The 19,194-nt window shown below is 42.5% G+C and overlaps 1 protein-coding gene across 2 annotated transcripts in view; it reads right to left on the bottom strand.

The window, feature by feature from the left end:
• Positions 1–19,194, bottom strand: part of tmem63c (transmembrane protein 63C) — a 30,862-nt gene that overhangs the window by 5,646 nt on the left and 6,022 nt on the right. The window contains exons 1-15 of one of the 2 annotated variants that reach the window (XM_085767325.1): positions 15,270–15,612; positions 12,957–13,185; positions 8,781–8,860; positions 7,307–7,394; positions 5,200–5,237; positions 4,282–4,424; positions 3,351–3,402; positions 3,147–3,255; positions 2,730–2,803; positions 2,522–2,602; positions 2,307–2,427; positions 1,947–2,080; positions 1,639–1,761; positions 301–454; positions 92–198 (exon numbers count right to left, since the gene is read on the bottom strand). In XM_085767325.1, the coding sequence (XP_085623451.1) occupies positions 92–198; positions 301–454; positions 1,639–1,761; positions 1,947–2,080; positions 2,307–2,427; positions 2,522–2,602; positions 2,730–2,803; positions 3,147–3,255; positions 3,351–3,402; positions 4,282–4,424; positions 5,200–5,237; positions 7,307–7,394; positions 8,781–8,860; positions 12,957–13,169 (1,517 nt within the window). In that variant the 5' untranslated portion in view covers positions 13,170–13,185; positions 15,270–15,612. Of the gene's footprint in view, positions 1–91; positions 199–300; positions 455–1,638; positions 1,762–1,946; positions 2,081–2,306; positions 2,428–2,521; positions 2,603–2,729; positions 2,804–3,146; positions 3,256–3,350; positions 3,403–4,281; positions 4,425–5,199; positions 5,238–7,306; positions 7,395–8,780; positions 8,861–12,956; positions 13,186–15,269; positions 15,613–19,194 lie in introns of those variants that run through there. The other variant, XM_085767324.1, reaches the window with a different exon arrangement.

Here is a 19,194-nt window from a genome sequence, read left to right as displayed (position 1 = left end):
CAGGCTGCTTCATATGAAGAGTCCATTTGAAGAAGTAAAGGACGGGCATTTCCATTTCAGAGGAGAGCGGTGGTCGATGGCTGGTGAGTACCTGGTCCAGTGGGACTCAAAGAAGGCTGAGTAGTAGACGATGAAGGGCAGGAGGACCGAAAACGCCCACAGCAGGAGGGTGGGGAAGAACTGGGTAATGACAGGGCTCTGTATTGGAAAGCAAAAAAAAAAGGCTAATTAATGACACAGAAGAGGGTCACAACTAAGCAACTGAGGTCACACAGTTTTAAATTGATCTCAAACTATGACCCGCAAGCTCTCCACAGGTTTGGTGACGTTGAACTTGTCCATGGTGTTGACGATGATGGCGGGAGTGGTGAGGAAGAAGAGCAGCAGGAAGAGGAGGATGTTGAGGAGGATGCAGCGGAGCCACCAGCGAGATCCGCACACTGACAGGTTTTCCCTGGTGACAGGAGAAATAATGAGCCTCAGTTCACAATCATCCAGCAGGACAGACGGGAACAGTTAACACAACCCCCTCCCCTCCCCTCCCCCTGACACGCCTGCACTGCATATATTGACATAAGAAAGAAAGAAACAGTAGTTTCTTCTGTGTGACTTGGTGGTTGTGTTACCACTGCACTGGGCTGGAGAGCAGGTTGGGGACAACAGTTTTAACACTGCTCCAGTAGTCTACAGTAGCGCAAAAACACACTTTTCAACAAACACGCTGCAGCCAATCAGGCGTGAAGCACACAACGGTGAAAACTACAGTACCATCTCTTTGGTTAATCTCCCATACATATGCATCACTCATTTGTTACATAATCTCGCTGGGACTGCTGCATTTGCTTTCCAAGATGAGAACACATGCATTGTGGCTAATCCAACCACGGCCAGGGAATGAGCTTTAAAGATCTGCTGAACAACAAGCAGCAACACACTGATACATCTTGAATGTTGTGCTCAGTGAAAAGGAAATAGGAACAGTAGCACTAATACCAAAGCTGAGATGCATAATTCATGCAGAAACTCCATGTTTATGAGCTAACTTTGCACAGACAAGCACAATTGAAACTCATAGAACTTTAGTTTAAAGTGATCTTAGAGTATCCGAAGAGATCACACGTCTCAGGCTTAATTAAAAGGGAAATGTGTCTGGGGCGTTGTAGTAGTAGGCACCCCATATATAGAGGCTATAGTCCTTGCTGCAGCGGCCCCAGCTAGATTCCCCCGGCAGCCTTTTGCTGCATGTCATTTCCCCTCGCTGTCTCCCCATTTCCTGTCTGTCTCTCTGACTGTCCTATCAATTAAGAGCCCAAAAATACTTTAAAAAGAAAAAAGAAAATGTGTCAAAATGATGCATGAGATGTGCAAAACTGGATATTACACCCTTTGTCTCCCTGAGTTTCTTCTCACAGTCCAAAGACATGCTGGAGGTTGAAGGTTAATACTCGCTTGTTTTATAGGTGTGAATGTGACTGGGGAGAGGTTTCAGATCCCTGTATGCATGAACAGGATGAGTGGGGATATCTCCTGTTTTAAGATGTTTAAAAACGGACTAATAGTGGCAAAATTAAATATTGGAATTGTAATCTGAGTTATAAAAAGAACCAAATAAAAACCGTGACTTCCAGTGGTACTGACCAGATGATGTCACTGGGAGCCGGTGCATAGCTGACCCCCCATTTGTGAGACTGCACCACCGTGGTGATGCTGGACTGCTGGGGTCGGCGGCGGCAGCGCACGCGACCGTAGTCCTTCACGATCCTGGAGGACAAAACAACAAAAAATAAAGACAAACGCGCTGCTGAAGTCTGCACCAACGCTCGGTCTCACGCTCGCTTTTATGCCTCTCCATGAATTTTAAGGGTGCTCCCTGCTGAGAAAAAGGGTTTATGTGATGAGAGGATCTGACAGACCCAAACCTCAGTGTCGTGCTGATGTTTACTCACACAGCAGTCATCCTCTCATCACGGAAAGTCACAAAGGCGATGCCTAGCCTCTTCATGGAGATGCGGTTCTTCTCGGCGTTAAACTCGTCTGTGCGTTTTTCTTCTAACTCGCTGTAGTACTGCTCTGCATCCACCTGCAGAAAAAAAAGTTACAGCACCATTACTCACTGCATTTTTTTTCACTCTCAGAGATCCTCCAGATATGCAGTGGCAGGATGTGTTGTTACCACATTGAACTACATTTGGATTGCAGTGCCATCCAGTGGTGGCATCTTCTCTGTGCAGCCCAACTATGCTGCAACTCTACAAGCCAGGGAAGCCATGTGCAAAGCCCAGTGACACTGATATGCAGTAATCTACCTTTTCAAAGCCGCAGATGTCACAGCAGAATATCTGAGCACACGGATGAGTCTTGATCATGATCTTCCCCTCCTTTTGAGATTTGGTGGCAAAATACAGTCTTCCTTTCATCGCTTTACGCCTGCGAAATACAACATCTTTATACAAGAGCTTCAGGCTGATCACAAAACTGTGTGGTCTTCAGATCTGCATGCAGTTATTTTACTGTACTGTACCTCTCCAGGTCCAGCCTCATCAGCTTGTGGACATCAAAGCAGAAACGGATGTCAGTGACAGTGCAGCTGGGGTAGGCCTCACTAGTGAATGGAGCAGAAGTTAATCATTAAGAAAGAAGAAGTAAAAATTAACCAGGTCTTCCTAAGGAGAGGAAGGAAATAAAACAAATTTGACAAAAAAAAGAGAGAGGTAGCAGTAAACAGGTACTGGAAATGTTTGGTGATGAGTCCTGGGTCTAAGATCTCTCTGGGTATGGAGGTAATCATCAGTGTCCTGGCTACCTGCAACACATAAGGCAACCACAATGAGTAGTTGTGTTAAAGTCAACTGCAGAAAACGATCCATCTTATCAAGTGGTTTTGTGATTTAGGTTCAAATGGGTATTACATGAAATTACAGCCTCCAGAACTGCTGCTATGGCTGCAGACTATAAGTAGTTTAAGCATTTAACTTGATACTAGTGCAGAAATCTGATCCTATACTTTGTAAAAAACACTGTTTTCAAAGCAATGGTTTGATTGTGTTGGAATAAAACCCCAAAAAAACAGAGAAACCAGCTTGATAAAAAGACGTTTTTCCTTCCAGGCCTCAACGTGTGAACAGAGGGTCATGGCGGTGACAGACCTTCTCGTCTTCCCTGTACTCCAGCCGTATGGAGTGGTGAGCCATGCACAGCAACGTGAGGATGAAGTAAACCAGAGCAAAGATGCTGTGGAGCCACAGAAAACTGTCCCTGTCACACACGAAAAAACACACACAGTGAGTCAAACATGTCAAACACAGTCCAGTGTCCCTGTGATATGTCATGAGATTTAGTGTTAGACTCACTTTGCGCTAACATTAGCCAGTGTTGTTCTTCCAAAGTTTTCAGGGCTGTCCCCTGTAGAGATAATGAAACATGACAGAGAGTGAGACATTTTTAATTTTTAGATGACTTAAGCGGGGACCCCCTCTCCCCTCTCTTCCCCCCTTTTACCTCTTTTGTATGTCTTTTGAATGAAGCAATGCCACTTGCTCCTTCCAATTTAATGAAATCTCACACAAAACCCAAAGTGCCGTGCTCATGCCCGACTCTAACAGCTGTTTTAATTTTGGCACACCCTTTGTTTGCCGTTTCTATGGCAGCCTGTCATCGGGTGTTGGTTCATTTAATGATGAGGGTGACACACACTGGTCCATAAGATGTCAGCCCAGCAGTAATAAAAAAGGCTTCCAGCTCCTCGTAGACCCCATAATGGCTCCTGCCTTCATCCCGTTGCTACATAAAAAGCACACAACTGCCAAAACGCATTTCTGTTGCTATTTAGCAGCTGGTTTTTGTTCACCATCCCACCCCTGACACCTACATGTGTATGTCGAGAGGAAATGAAGCACTTTCTATTCCTACAATCTGACTTGGGGAAGCACTTGATGAGTTGCCACTGGTATGCTAGCAACTCCCATTAAATGAAGTGCAGCCCCTGTGTAGCTATGTATGAATTTATGTTAAATAAAAGTAGTTTTACTCTATGATATTGTTTCATGGTTTCACTTTTGATCTCTTTTTACTTTTTTTTCTACCTCAGCTTTACCACTGGTTATTTTAAGATGAAATTTCTGTGTATTTAAGCAGTGTGTCCTTTGGTGAGTAAAATGTGTGTGATTGTCTCTGTGTGGCCTGGCCTCTCTCCCTGCGAGGTGCCTCTCCTGAGGTTAAGGGTATCCCTCAGCTGTTCAGACACACGACTAGCTCGGACACATCGTATGAGGACCAAAATACCCAGGAGTTTCCCGGAAAAGTTGACCGGCAGGATCACGGCCAAAGACAGCAAGCAGACGACCGTCATGAGCAGGATGATGTGGCGCTGGAAGGACAGGTATGTGACTGCGTCGATGCCGCATTTGCTACGGATCTCTTCATCTCTGCAGATGGAGAAGAGAGAGAGAGTCTTTCAGGATCAGTCAATAACAAACACTCTGAACTATCTACACAACAAACAAAAAATAAAGACATGTTAAATTGTCCCAGAGGTGTCAGTGATGACATTTCCACATGTGCAGATGTAATAATGCAGGCCTAACCAAACATACACATACAGCCCCATCTGTTGCTAAGACACGTGGGCCCACAGCTTGTACCCCATCATGAGTAAAATTGTGGCACCACTATTTTGATGCTAGAGCTTGTGGTTAGCAGACGGGAGGTTTTGAAAAACCAATGTCATAAAATAGAACAAAAAAAAAGAAAAGAAAAGAAAAAAAGCATGAAAAAAAAGAAGAAATGAGGTGTACACCGGTCTCATGGCAGCCCACACATTGCGAACTTGCAGGGTGGGTTTGCTCTTTTCCCAGGGATCGCAGGGTGAGCCACTGGCACGAGAGCTAAAAACAGGAGCACGCAAACTCCACCATAATGCCGTGGAAACTATGGACAGCGTGAAAATCGGCTTTTTTACGGGGCCTAAATGTGTTGTGTGCAGTCAGACTCGAGCAAAGTGCAAATATGCAACTGGAAATCGTGGCACCAGCGGTCGCATGAGCCCAGACTCGTTTGTTTTTGCTGCTAAATGAGATATAACACGAGAGTTTACATTTGAGAGTGACCTCAGCTTTGAAGACACGAGGGCCAATAAAAGGATGGAAGCTAAGATGAGAAGAGGGTAAAATAATTACAAGGGCAACTGCTTTGTGTACTTACTTCATATGGTAAAGAGATGAGAGCCACGAGCAGAAGCCCTGGACGGAGAGGAGAATCATAAATCACCCAATGTATCGGTTATTAAAGATAATATATGACATACATATTCAAGTCTGAGCACACCACATCTGTCTTCTTGCATGCATCCGCTATTTGCATAGTAATAAGATCTGCAGTGACATGGAGATGGAGGTTTAATAGGTCTAGCCTGGAGCAGTAACCACTTTACTGCAGCCTCAGCTTTTGTGTAGGCACAGGGCGATGACTCCAGTCTGACTCTTTGTCTTACACCGTTGTAAACATGCGGAGAGTGACCTCAGTCTATCACACAGGTGTCATGGTGTCACATATTCCAGCTGAGTCATGACTCAAACTTTCCTCTCACAACAGTTGACGCAGACGAGTGGGGCTCATAATGAAACACGGCACGCAGCATCTTCAGAAATCAATATGTTGCTAAATAACTAACTGGAGCACATTGTTATAATTATTCAAAATAAAAAATATTATTATGGTCTCCATCATAATTTAAAGTGTAACGAAAATGTGCCAGTCTTTTCCTTACTCTAATTACTTATTCACTGATTTATTGTGCCCTGTGGAGTTTATAAGCAGGTCCCTTTATTGTTTATGTGTGCATAAGAAGCATGGGGGTGACATAATGTTGCATCGCTGCCTGAGAGGGAGGACACATGTTATCTCATATAATCTCAGAGCTATTAAACAAACTTCTCAAGCTTTGTCCCACTATAAAAAACAAAATAAAGACTATTTGTGGTTAAACCTAGTGCTGTGGTTAATGACAGCGCACTACGGATCATCGTATGTGCTGAGCTGCGCTGGCCGACCGTAAAAGGGAGACACAGTGGAATAGTTTCCATTCTGTGGTACAGACTTGTTTGGCTAACATCTTTCTGCACCCGAGCCAAAATGGTGGCAGCAGGGTGACTGAGCCGGTGGCTGTTCCTGCAGGAGGGGGGCTGGGGGCTGGGGGGTGGGGGGCAGAGCGCTGAATGGAAATTGTGAAAATATCTAAATATTATCACAGCTCTTCCTCAGAAGACAAAACTAAACATGGAGAGAGGATTTTTAATTTTTTTTACCATCACAGTGGTGGCATTGTTTAGCAGCGCTAGCTCTAGTTAATTATACCCAGCAGCTTCAAATAAAACATTTAAATAAACATTCAATCTGAAAGCTGCAGTAATTCACGTTTGACTGACGTGTATTGACTGTGTTTGTGAAGAGTTGCCTATTTACACGCCCAGCAGATAAGGGGCTCAGTCCTATATTCACTCTGCTTTAAACTCTGGTCTTGTTTCCACTATTTTCCGTCTGAAAATATTTGTCTCTTTGATGATTGCACAGTTTTGTAGTGGTAATGCCTCTCTGCATGAAGGTTCAGGGTTTGATTCCTTTCTGTCTCATGTCTGCATGCTCTCGCTGTGTCTGTGTGGGCTCTATCCAGCTCCCTCCCACAATTCAGGGACGTGCACGATCAGGTAGTTGTTAACTTTGTTGCTGTGGCTGGAAACTACTTTGATTTGCAGAACTGGTTGATAATCTGTATTTTAACTTTTAACTTTTAACTTATATCTAGGTTGCTCTTTTGTTGTGTATATTGTCTAGACATTGCAGGATATATTTTGTCATATATTTTCCTCCTTGTATCCTATTTATTTTCTTTAACTAAGTTATTTTTCTCTGGAGTGGCCTGGCCGAATAATTTCCTTCGGGATGAATAAAGTTCTATCTAATCTAATCTAATCTAATCTAATCTAATCCACATATTTCACATTACACACTTTTATCTGGTGCATTCTTAATATATACTGTATATAGAAAATAATTAGTCACAGAAAAAGACCACATACAATGTCAACAATCAACAGTTCAAAACTAATGAAAACTTTGCAAATATTTTACAAGGTAAGAAATCTTTAGACCTTCAGGCAGCATAAAATATATTTTGCTGAGAGGGAAATCAAACAACGGTCTTTGTTTATAGAGAGCTTTATAGGGTATCTTTAATGGATCTGAGAGTACTACTAAAGGGCTCCTTTGTGCTTTTAAAAACTGATGAAAAACTCTCAAAGTCATAACTCACCATGTCCTTGGTCTCAGAGTCAGAGGGGCTGGACTCTGACGGCGACTTCTCCTTCTCACTTGGTTCTCCATAAAACAGGGATGTGAGACTGACGTGGGCGGAAAATAAACACAAAGAAACAGCAGGATCATCACACTGACTGTGGCCTGACACGACCTTATCAGTACATTCAGTATTGTAGAGTGTAAGGGATCTCATAATGTACTGTAACTGCTGCAGACAGTCCCCGTATAGCACCGGTCTGCAATCCATCCCAGTGCGCATGAAGACATAGATATTAAAAACACATACAATATGGTCAGATCTAATAAAGCCAGAGTGATGATTGAATTTGTGGATATTTCTCTGTGGGCTGTGGCACTGACAGTTCCACAGCGCGTCAAATTAAGCAGTATAATTGAATTAGTACAAGAGAGAACCGCTTGGCAAAACACACAGATGCTGCTTGCCCTCGGGTGCAGTGAAGCCACCATCGGTCAGGCAGAACTAATCAAGCCCACACTCCCACAGAGAGGGAGTCAGGTCAGGCAGGATGAAACCACTGCAGACTCATTTCATAACCTCTGAGGTATTTGAATGAAATACCAATCGATCCACAAGAAGTTAGAAACAGTTGATTAATAATTTAAAGAATAAGTCTGGTGATACTCCTTATTTTTAATTCTGTTGACAGAAAACATAAAAATGCCCATATCAAAAATAATTTTTACATGCAAAAAGTCTATTGCCTGTGTAGCCAGAGTTTAGGTGGTGTCGTCAAAACACTGTTTGTTAACCTGCAGCTGGAATTAGTCACAAATAAAGGCATTATTTACCTGTATTTGCCATAAACTACAGATATTTAAGGAAATGATCCAAGGTTTAAAGAATGGGAAGTCACGAGCTACTGAGAAAATACATTGTTTGTTTTGGTTTGTTGTCTTTAATTCATTCATCAAGTGAAGTGACAATGCCAATATTGATTAATTCCAGCTTTTTAGTTTAATATTTCTCTGTTTTATACAATTATAAATTAAACATCTTGTGGTGTTGGACTATTGTTCAGACACCAATATAAAGATGTCAGTTGAAGCATAAACTGCTTTAAATATTACAAAATACTCACTGGGTTAATCAATAATGGAAATATTCAAAAGGCGCAACTCTTAACTGAGAGGAGTGATGAGATCTCTCCATCTAGACCACTGTATGTTTATATATACTGTACATGTGTACGTCTGGCTTAGGTTTCAGATTCAATGTGAACATATAGAGGATACTGATCACACCAACAACAACAACAGACGACTCAAACAGATGCTTGCTCTCTGTGCAGTTACCACTTATACTCAGCAGAGGGAGCTGGAGGCTGCGGCATCAGGACTCAGGAGTGGTTCAACTGAGATTTATTACTCCATCTTAATTGTTGACATGGCTCACAAGCAAGCGAGTGCATCCCGTTCCTCAGTGTGAGACAAAGACGTGGAGGGTTTACCTGTCATTCTCCATCAGCAGAGCCAGGCGGCCGTAGTCCCACGCTGCCTTCCTCAGACAGGAGAAGATGAGCAACAGGAACTGGAAGATAAAAACAAGAAGATGAATGCAGATCTCCAGGGAACCTGATTCACACACACTCACACACACACACACACACACACACACACACACACACCCCATGTCCTCATCCGTTCTGGGTTTAGCATCAACCACACCCTTACCACACCGCTAAGGCCCGTCTCAGCGTTTTCATGAAGACCCTCCTGATAATTGACAGGTTTAAAAAGCAAAAAAGCAGCAGCAATAATGAGCTATCTTCTTTCTTAAGAGTAGTACGTGGTTGTCTTGGAAACTGCCAGCGACAGGTCAGCATAGACCCTGCGAACACATGCTGCGCACTAATAATGAATGAATGTAGTCAATGGGAAGAATAAACCTCAATAGCCTCCATTCTGCCTCAAATGGAGAGCAAGCTGCACATCGCAAGGGATAAAAAACCCTATTCAACCACTTATTATGAGACATAGTAGTGGATTCATGCTGAACAGCCTTGGGTCAAAATCTAAGAGCATAACAGGAACATGACAGATGAATGTTGACAAATGCAAATGGAGCAAAAGTGCTGATGAATGTTTGATTTTTTAGTTTATGGTGTTTAATCATTTGTGCATCCGTGCGAGAGGACGTTTGGTTAAGTGGACATGGATGGCAGCCACGTTAATAGGAAGAAAGCTCCCATGAATGTTGAATGATTCATTCTTTAGTGATCCAAAGCCATGCATAGACGATCAGAGCAACCTTGACTCAGGCTTGAAGCTGAATAATGAGCCTGTGTTGACACCAGCAGACAGGGCCCAAACTCCTTTAAATAAGCGTCTCCCTCTCCATTATCCCGCCGTTTCCTCCCTGTTGTTTTCTTTTATTTGGTCTCGATGCGTGGGCACGCTCTCCTCAAGTCCCACAGATGATTTATTCTGTATGATGATGGAATTGATGCAGAGGCGTGCTCCCGTCACCTGGGGGGGACGCGTGCTTTGACTCATGCTTGTCATTAAGAGACAGCGTTCAACCATCTGCGTTGTCTTGACAACCAGGCAGCGATAAAATGAGCCAATTAAAACGTAGAGGTGGCAGATTGAGAGCGATATCAGTGCAGAGATCAAGTCTGACAAGGCCTGACAGTGGAACTGAGCTGGTTGACGGCTGAGAGTGGAGGCCTATTATTATCTGGAGACAGATATGCAACTGTTTGTAAACACCGTGTTAAACAATGCAGAAGGAAATCTGAAAGCTAGGACATGTAGCTTTTGTGCAAATTAACATTATCAGCTACATGCACAGAATAATGTGTTTGCATTCATCTGTGTTCATGATCATTATGAAGCCCAAAAGCCCAGATGAGGAGAAGAAGGCAAATGAAAAGCTCCACAGTGACACTGCTCTGGCAGCATGCATTTCCTAAGAGGTTACTTCAGTCTAAAGATACTTTTTTGAGTTTCCCTTCAAAGAGCACATTAGATTAAGGCCGTTAAGACCAATTTTGTAACATTTACTGCAGTTCATAAAGGCGGGGGTGGGTTGGATTGTAAAACCAGAATGTACACAGCACTATCTGAGAAATCCTGACCTTTAGTAGATTATTATGAAGACAGTTCTTAAGGTTAGTTAAGACGTCGGCAGGTAAGGTTAAAATACACACTGTACTGTATACTATACTATGCTATGCTATGCTATGCTATGCTATACTATGCTGTGGTATTTGATAGTAAGGGGTCTGTCTCTGAATCAATTTTAAACTTATTGTTTAATATTACTATTTTGAATATGAATATTAATTTGTGATAGCCAATGATTCATTGAGTAAGTACCTTTTTATATAGGCTACAGTCTATGGTAAGTACTGATTAGCCACCAAAATGGTGCCACATCGTTAAGTATATTATGAAGGACAAAAAACAATAAATGAATAAAGTTGGTAACAAAAATGCTAACCCCTACCAAAAATGTGTTTGTCTGTGTTCTATTTTTCTGCGATTAAGACTGATGTTTGGGCTGCCAAGGACACAGTAATACAGAAATTAAAAAGATACGAAAAAGTAATGCATTTTTCATCACAAATGGAATTTAATCATCTATTTATTTATACTGTCCTTCACAGACAGTGCTGCCCCAACATGTGTGTGTTGACATGTTTCCAATACGCAGTGTGTCAGAATTCATGTCACACCTTCACAGATGATGTCCAGCATCACTAACCCCCCTGATGCTGCTGCTGTACTTCATTATCATCAAGAGCAGAGTGAGGTGCTGGAGACACGATGCCCCCCCCCTGACCATGTACCACCTCTTGTTGTCTGTTTGTATCAGAGCTTTCCATAATATCTCAACATGGTGTTGGCAGTTTGGGTATATTCTGGAGACCCCTCAAGCTGCACAACAAGGAAGAGCTGATCTGGAGAGTAGAAGATGGGCCCAAGCTTCAAGATAAGAGAGTAAATGTGGCTTTACAGGTGTAGAGTTGATTAACTGATCTGCAGATGGCTGGATGTTTGAGTCAGTTTTTAAATATTTTTGGGACAATTGGTAATTTAAAATTTTAAAAATTATTATGTTTTGATTTAGTGTTCTGTACTTAAAGTAGTATTTCTTGGTTTTGAATTGTCAGGTAGACGTATACGTATTACAGCATGATGAGGTTTGGTACAGTGGCCCTGAGAGCTCAATGCACTGCAGCTTAACACATAATCAATAAAATTATGAGCAGATTAATCTATGTTATTGAAGGTGGGTCTACAGAAGAAGGACATTTTCAGAGCTGTTTCATATTTAAATTTACAGCTGGATGTCACTAGACTGTGGCTTTTCAGGAGCTATTTTTCTACTTTTGATATTATTGTGTGCAGGGCCGTTGCTAGGAATTCTGGGCCCCCTTAAAGAATACTAAAGTGGGCCCCTCCCCCTAACTTTTCCACTTTTTTTTTCTTAGACTACGTATGTATTATCATTTATTATTTAGCCTACTTTGTTTTGATGCTAATGCAGCATTACACTGCAAAAACTCAAGTATCTTACCAAGAATATTTGTCTTATTTCTGGTCAAAATGTAATTTCTAGTCAAAACAAATATCATTATACTTAAAGCAGATAACAGCGGCACGGCCGTTTCGGCTAATGCTGTGTTCAAGGCAGGCTTTTGAAACCGTAAGTTACAGCTTCAAGTCACAACTACGACTTGGTAGCGTTCCAGGTAACCCGTAGCTCGTGTTTTTACCGTCCTGTTGTCTGTGAAAGTTCCCTATAACGGCCACTCGTAACTTCCGACCCGTGAACTCGTACCAGATCGAACTGGTATGACTTCACAGGAAGGAAAAACACAAAGTACGAGTTTCCTTGAACGCACCATGAGTTAGCAGCCCCCGCCCTTGTCAGGCATCAATTGGTCCTCGTGCTACGTCACCACATTCACGCGCATCCCTTGGCTGCACACACAGCCCTTCATGCCGTTCTCTCCCCTCATTGGATAACACTTGTATCCCACAAGGAAAATTTTCTCCTCGGGTTACAGCAGAGCAGAGTGACGGAGAGACTCGTGTTTAGGCTGAAATACTTCATGTAAGTGATTGCTGACGGAAAATAGGACTATTTAGGACTTATATTAACAAAAACATTCCACTGATCTTTAAAATAAGACACATCATATTAAAAGTAGCTTGTTTTTAGACACTTTTTACTCCTTTCAAGCAGATTTTCACTTGGAATAAGTAGAAAAAAATCTGATAATGGAACAAGTTTTTCTTCCTTATTACAAGCACAAAAAACATGCTTCCACTGGCAGATTTTTCTACTTATTTCAAGTGAAAATTTGTTTGAAACAAGTGAAAATGATCCAAAAACAAGTTAATTTTTAGGTTATGAGTCTTATTTTAAGTGGAAAGAGATTAGTTTTGACTAGAAATGAGACATTTGGACAAGAAATAAGACAAAAATTGTAAATAGTTTTTACAGTGTACTATGAGTATTAGTCAGGGTCTTATGCAGAATAATTCAGTCATACAAAGATTAGACTACTGGGGTTTTTTATGGGCCCCACTGGGCACTGGGCCCCTAGAATTATCATCACCTTTCTCCCCTATACAACGGCCCTGATAGTGTGCGTGTGTGTGTGAGTCTGTACCATCCACAGCACCACATTGATGGCGAGGACCGTGGGCACCCCTCCAAATGGCAGGCCCTGGAGGACGCTGCTGCGGGAGTGGGAGCGGTAGCATCTCTCAGCCGTGCTGTTCTCTTCTCCAAAGGCATCCAAGAGGCCCAGAGCACTGAGCTCCGAGGCGCTCCCCTCCGCCGCAGGGGGCGCTCTCATCACAAACAGCTCAGAGTGCGACATCAGCACTGGACAATACCTAAAGAAAAAGAGAGGTTAAAAAAAGACAGAGACCATTAGGGCAGATGAAGGTGGTTTTTTAAAATTTTTTATAAGCTTTGTGCGCCACACTTGTTGAACCTGCAGCTGTGGACACCGATTTATGAGCTGTGCAACAAGTGACACTATGGAATAACTCTAAATCTGTTGTGTAGCCACTCAGCCTGTATAGTAACAATGTTTATGAATGTGATGACAGTAACTGCTGAGATTGGGGCGTAATGGTCTGTGTTTCTTTTGAACATTGCTGAGACTCATTTCTCATCAGAAGTGTCTGTCATTCACTCTGAGTGCAATTATGATACCATTTGCAAGGATCGGTCTAATGACCACCGCGCTCCATTAGCAGCCATTGATCTGTGTCTGTGGAAGTGGAAATGTCACATAAAAGCAAACAATCTGATTGTAGACTCTTTAAAAAGCTTCAAGATGGAGCAGTAAAATGCTAACAAGTCAATTGAACCATGAAGGCAAGAATATAACATAATCTATTCTGTTGTGAGACACCATTCAAGAGTAACAGTGCAAACCGTTCGGTTATTTATACATTTTAGTGGTAAAACAATCTTTTTGTCCATATTTTGATCCAGATTGTTGGTGGTTTGCAGTTGTGACGACCCTCTGTGTGTTTCTGTGCGAGCCATGCACAGGGTAGCATCATTCACACTCCCATGAGCCTGAACCATCTGTCCTCCAACAGCACACAGTCTCCCTGCTCTCAATCAATACAAGCGCGGCTCCCAGCTGCTCTGCTCATGTACGCTCCTCGCTGAACAAACAGTCAGAGAAAATGGAGCAGCAACAGCCGAGTGCTGACAAAGCTTTGCATCAATACTGCCAATTCACCTGAGTGAAAGACACCCATCATTGGCCTTCATGGAAGCATTACCTCTAGCCACGTATGCCGGGACAGTGACAGAACGGGGGTGCTCTGTACTGTACTGTAGTAAACAGTGTTTGCTCTGCAGCAGTGAATGGCAGCCAAAACTGCATCACAGTCCTCTGCTGTCCAACTCTCACTGGAGCTGTGAGGTAACATATTAAATGAGATGTGTGAAAGCGAAGAAAAGGAAGCTAAACCAAAACCTCGGTGAGATTTATCACTGCGCCAATGATGTCACTTCCTGTGAAGCTCCATTACAGTTTTTATCAAGCATTTCCCAATCGGCGCTTGTTGTGCAACAGAAGCCACAGCGGGACGTCTTGTGTAGGAGGCGAGCTGATCAATGGCAGTGCTGCTGGGCCGCTTTACATCACTCTGTCAAATACAACCCAGTGATCTTGTAGCAGCTCTTTCTGCACCACTCCGGTGTCTCGCTTAGTTGTTGTGAGAGTGTACAGTTCGCAGTCAATACCCAGATACTGTACAGATACACAACATCTGAGCCTCCCTGAGGAGACGACTGGGGTTTCCTTGAGGATGGATCACAAGGCAAATCCATTACACACATATACACACACACGGTCTGCAGAGAATGTGTTTCCACAGATGCTGGTGTACTATATCTCAGGCTTTCTCTCCCCGCTGATAATGAATGGGGCCATCAATATGGACAAGGGGATTATTTTCCTGCCAAAAATGGATTAACAACCGCCACAACTGGCTTACAGCACAAGGAAAGAACATGACATTCTCTGAAAATTAAAACTCGTAGCTCTTTATTAGTAGATTTGGTGAAGGTTTGTGTCCAAAATTGTCATTTCTGGAAAAACACTATCAGACAAAATGATGGACAAACTCATTGAAGTTCTATGATCAATAGAAAAACAAATCATCCACAGCTTCCAGTCTGTATCGAAACACTTTCTCTAGGGAATATGCGCGTTGTCTGATATAAATAGACGCAGTAAAAAAAAAAAAAAAACGGTAAACAATGAGTGCCTATTATTATATTCCTGAGATGAGCTTATGGCAGCAAACAAATCAAAGAGCAGCTGTGTCAACTGTGCAACAGGAGCTAAATCAAACAGAAACGATGCCCCATTATGAAAGAAAAACATGCCTAACTAGCAGCAAACTGGAAAGACACTGATAAACTTTGACATGCAGAGGCTTACACAGACCTTTATCGGCTCATGGAGCTGTTTCTCTTCTTGCATCTGACGAGTCATTCAGCTCCAGTGCTACCGCCTGCAGATGTCAACAGTAAAACTCCTTCCCCTCCACCTCCAGAGCAGAGCAGGATGCTAAAGGATACAGGCTGAGTGTGGTGTGGTTTCACACAACATTTGGACAAACGTCACCCCGCATGACTCAGCACTTTGCCTATGAGACTCCGTGGATTTTCTCCTTCTATCTCGTCCCTCTTAAAACACTAAAACAGGCTCAGACACATCCCATGGTATCCATTTCTTCTCCAGTTTGTTCAACTGAAAATGTGAAGTCTTCCTAATCCTGCCCCTCTGCTCATTCCTCTCCGGCTCATCCCTGAGTCAAGCCTCCCAGCCAACACAGCAGATTACAAACTGATGTTTGGCTTGGGAAGCAGCGTTGTGCCTCCCACTGGCAGCCTGAGTGAAATCTCTCCTCTCTCGCTCTCTGTTCTTGATCACAGATGCTGACGGATGTGTAGGGGCCGTGCGCTGGTGATGAGATACAGTAGGCTATAGGCCTATACCTGAGTTTGAGTCAGAGAAGCAGAAAAAAAGGAGAAGAAGGAAAAAAAAACAGCTAGCTCAGGTCAGCTTATCTGCTCATTGCACCAGAAAACAGCTGAGGTATCTGTGTGTGTGTGTGTGTGTGTGTGTGTGTGTGTGTGTGTGTGTGTGTGTGTGTGTGTGTGTGTGTGTGTGTGTGTGAGAGAGAGAGAGAGAGAGAGAGAGAGAGAGAGAGAGAGAGAGAGAGAGAGAGAGAGAGAGAGAGAGAGGATATCATGCCTGAGGTGATTTAGACAAAACAATTAAATTCTAAGCCAGAGGATCGATAACTCACAATAAACTCTGATACAATCCACATATCTGTCATCACTCCTCATGTAATATTTTGATTAAATTAGCTTTGTCGCAGACGTACCATGGAGTTTTTCAAGGGGTGGTGACACGACCAAATCATGTTTTGACCTAAAATAGTGTCTGCAGCCGAGCTAGAGAGTCCACATGTGCCGAGCTAAATGCTAAAGCTAGCATGACATGAATGAGTGACAATAGGAAGAGGAAAACAGTGGTAATATTTAGCAAGTCTAATGTTTTATCGTCTTCAAAATGACAGATGTCAACCTAATGGTCGACAGGAGATCTCTGCACAATGTTTTGTTCCTTTGGGCCTTCATCTTCTGCTTGAGATATTTCACAGGGTGGAAATTTGATGAAAAGTCAGAGAATCACCAGGGTCAATAGTTTTCATCCTCTTGGTACTTTGTAAACCCTTTTTTAGAAACAGGATCCTATGTTCCCCGCTTTTCCCCAAAAGGACCCGGGCGGGGAACATGTAATTTTTGTACCCATACCTGGAAGTGGAGTTGTGACTTTGCAGATTTTTGCCTATTTCTGAATGAGAAGTTGAGTTGTGACTTTGAGTGAGAAGTGGAATTGTCCCATTGGTTGGGTTTAGGCAATAAAGAAAGGAGTTGGTTAAGTTTAGTAAAAAGACCGGGTAGAGGGTAGACAGGCCAGATACAGTAGATAGAGAGTCCAGATAAGTACAGTAGAGAGAGTCCATCGACTGGTAACAGTGGGGAACATAGGACTTTTTTTTAGAAAAAGGTCCTATGTTCCCCAGTATGTATTGCGACCAGGGAAAATAGGACCCTTTTTGGGAAAACCGTGTAACATAGGACCCGGGGAACATAGGTACGCTCCCCTCTTGTACCAGAACAAATGGTCATGAAAGGCAACACTTACAGTAACTGGAGATCCTCCAGAGCACAGTGACAGACTGATGCTTCATCCTCTGAACTCTGACCCCTGCAGACCAGAGATCGGCCATGCTACCAGCCTATCCTATAAAATACCAGCAAAGTGTCTTGTCATCTTTGCATTTGACAAGTTTGACCAATATCTCCAAGGTGACTGCGAAACCCTGGAAGTTGACTTTGCAAAACTGTATCACCTCCATATACAGAGGCTACAGTAGTCCTCGCTGCAGCTGGCCCTGGTTCGAATCCCCCGGCAGCCCCTCACTCTGACTATCCTATCAATCAAAGGCATAAAAGCAAAAAAAAACACAACAAACAAGCCTATGTTGAACAGTAAAGGGCCTTCATTATGGCAGATAACCAAGCATGCAGCACACTCGAATACAAATGCAGACCTCACCGCTGATGCAAACATTAACAAGCTCTTCGTCAAGAAGCTGTCGTCATAAAAAAAACAGCTGTAACAGGAAACATCTTCACACTTAAACAACTTCCAAATGGGTTGGATCCTCGTTCTCTGCTGCACTAAACCTGATCAGCACCATAAAGCATTTGGACAGCTCCGACAGAGTTTCTCCTCCCATCGTCAAACTTTCAGTTGGATTGAGATAAATTACAATACCTGCCTGAGGGAATGAGAGAGATGGTGGTGTTTTTGCCAGAGAAATGAGCCATCGATGATATGTGAACTTGTGTTGACCTTCAAACCACTGCACCTCATCAAATGCCAGTCACTGCGAGATAAAAGACTATCCCCAAGGACGATTTGCAATCATCATAAATAAAAGAATAATGGCTTCAGAGCTGCCACCGTCTTCTTCACTGCAGCTTTGTTAAACATGCACTTGTTCCTGTCACTAATGTGTTTGTATTGGCAAAGGCTGCTCTCCCTGTATGAGACAGCAATGCCTGCAATGGACAGGAAAGGGCTGACATTTCCCCCGTCTTTGGCTTCATCACAAAGGCCCCAAGCTGGTAAAATATGTATGAGTAATTCTTAGCTGTGCTCTGCCTGTTAATCCAAAACAGAGATCCTCATTATTAAAATTCTGCTGTTTAAAGAGTAACCTAAATAATCCTTCTCCAATTGACTGAAAAATAATGGAAACAATTTTTGGCTTAAAGAATGTCAGCTATAAACCTGCATCACATGTTTCATTTTCACATGTGTGTAACATAACTGTACTGAAGTGAATTGACATTTCATATCATTAAGTTCATTAGCAAATAACTGACTTTTTACATGCAGAAAAAGTATTTCTGTTTCTGGACGACTTAAAAATCCAAATCTAACATTCCTTCTTTTGGCTTCATTTTGGTCTCCACCAACGCCTGAGGGAAATTTATTTCGCTTTAGTTTTCTATGTGCTTACTAGTGAGCACATAGAAAACTTTATCCGTGTGCTGTTGCTGCAGTGTGCAGTAGGTAATCATAAAAACAGCTGCCTGATGTGATAGGACCACTTTGGGCCAGAGCCATATAAAATCAGCTGAGATGCTAAAAAAAAAAAAAAAAGCTCTATGTAGCTGGGGAAATACAGAGCTGAGTAATGATGGTTCTCTGTGGGTCTGTCACTACAAGAAGCTCTTTCATATTACAGAGTCGTTTTATCCATCTTTAATGTTTAAATATTGATCAGTGCAGCTTAAAAGTGACTGAACTTCCAAAGCAATTAGTATTAGCTACTTGACAAACCATTACTTAATCTCTGTGAATGTCAGTAACTGTGTTGGTTAGTTTCTAGTTTTACCCATTTATAGTTAGTAACACATTGTCACACAATCAAGGCTGCCCACTTGACACAATTAATTCCCTAACAGTTTTCAGACAGGCTTGCAGTTGAGCTTCCTATCAAAACTCCCATACTACAACTGAATGACAAACCTCTTTTAAGGCTGATAAATCCAGCTGATTTTCATTTAGTGTTTGTAGCAACATAACCATGACTGTTAAATCTTTTTTTTCTGTTTTTGCATACTTCTATTATTTTGTCTTCCTCCTGCCGTTTACCTGCGGTGGTCTTGTAGGTCACAGATAAACCCTCTAATAATCCACATGGACCAGAGACAGAATAATGGTTTAATGAAGTCTTATCAAAGCAGAGTTCAAATACAACTGCAGTCAGAGTCTGACA

The sequence above is a fragment of the Trachurus japonicus genome, chromosome 22 (assembly GCF_045865225.1).
Source record: "Trachurus japonicus isolate A0001 chromosome 22, Traja_1.0".
Taxonomy (NCBI): Eukaryota; Metazoa; Chordata; class Actinopteri; order Carangiformes; family Carangidae; genus Trachurus; species Trachurus japonicus.
This window is presented reverse-complemented; position numbering and strand designations above follow the sequence as displayed.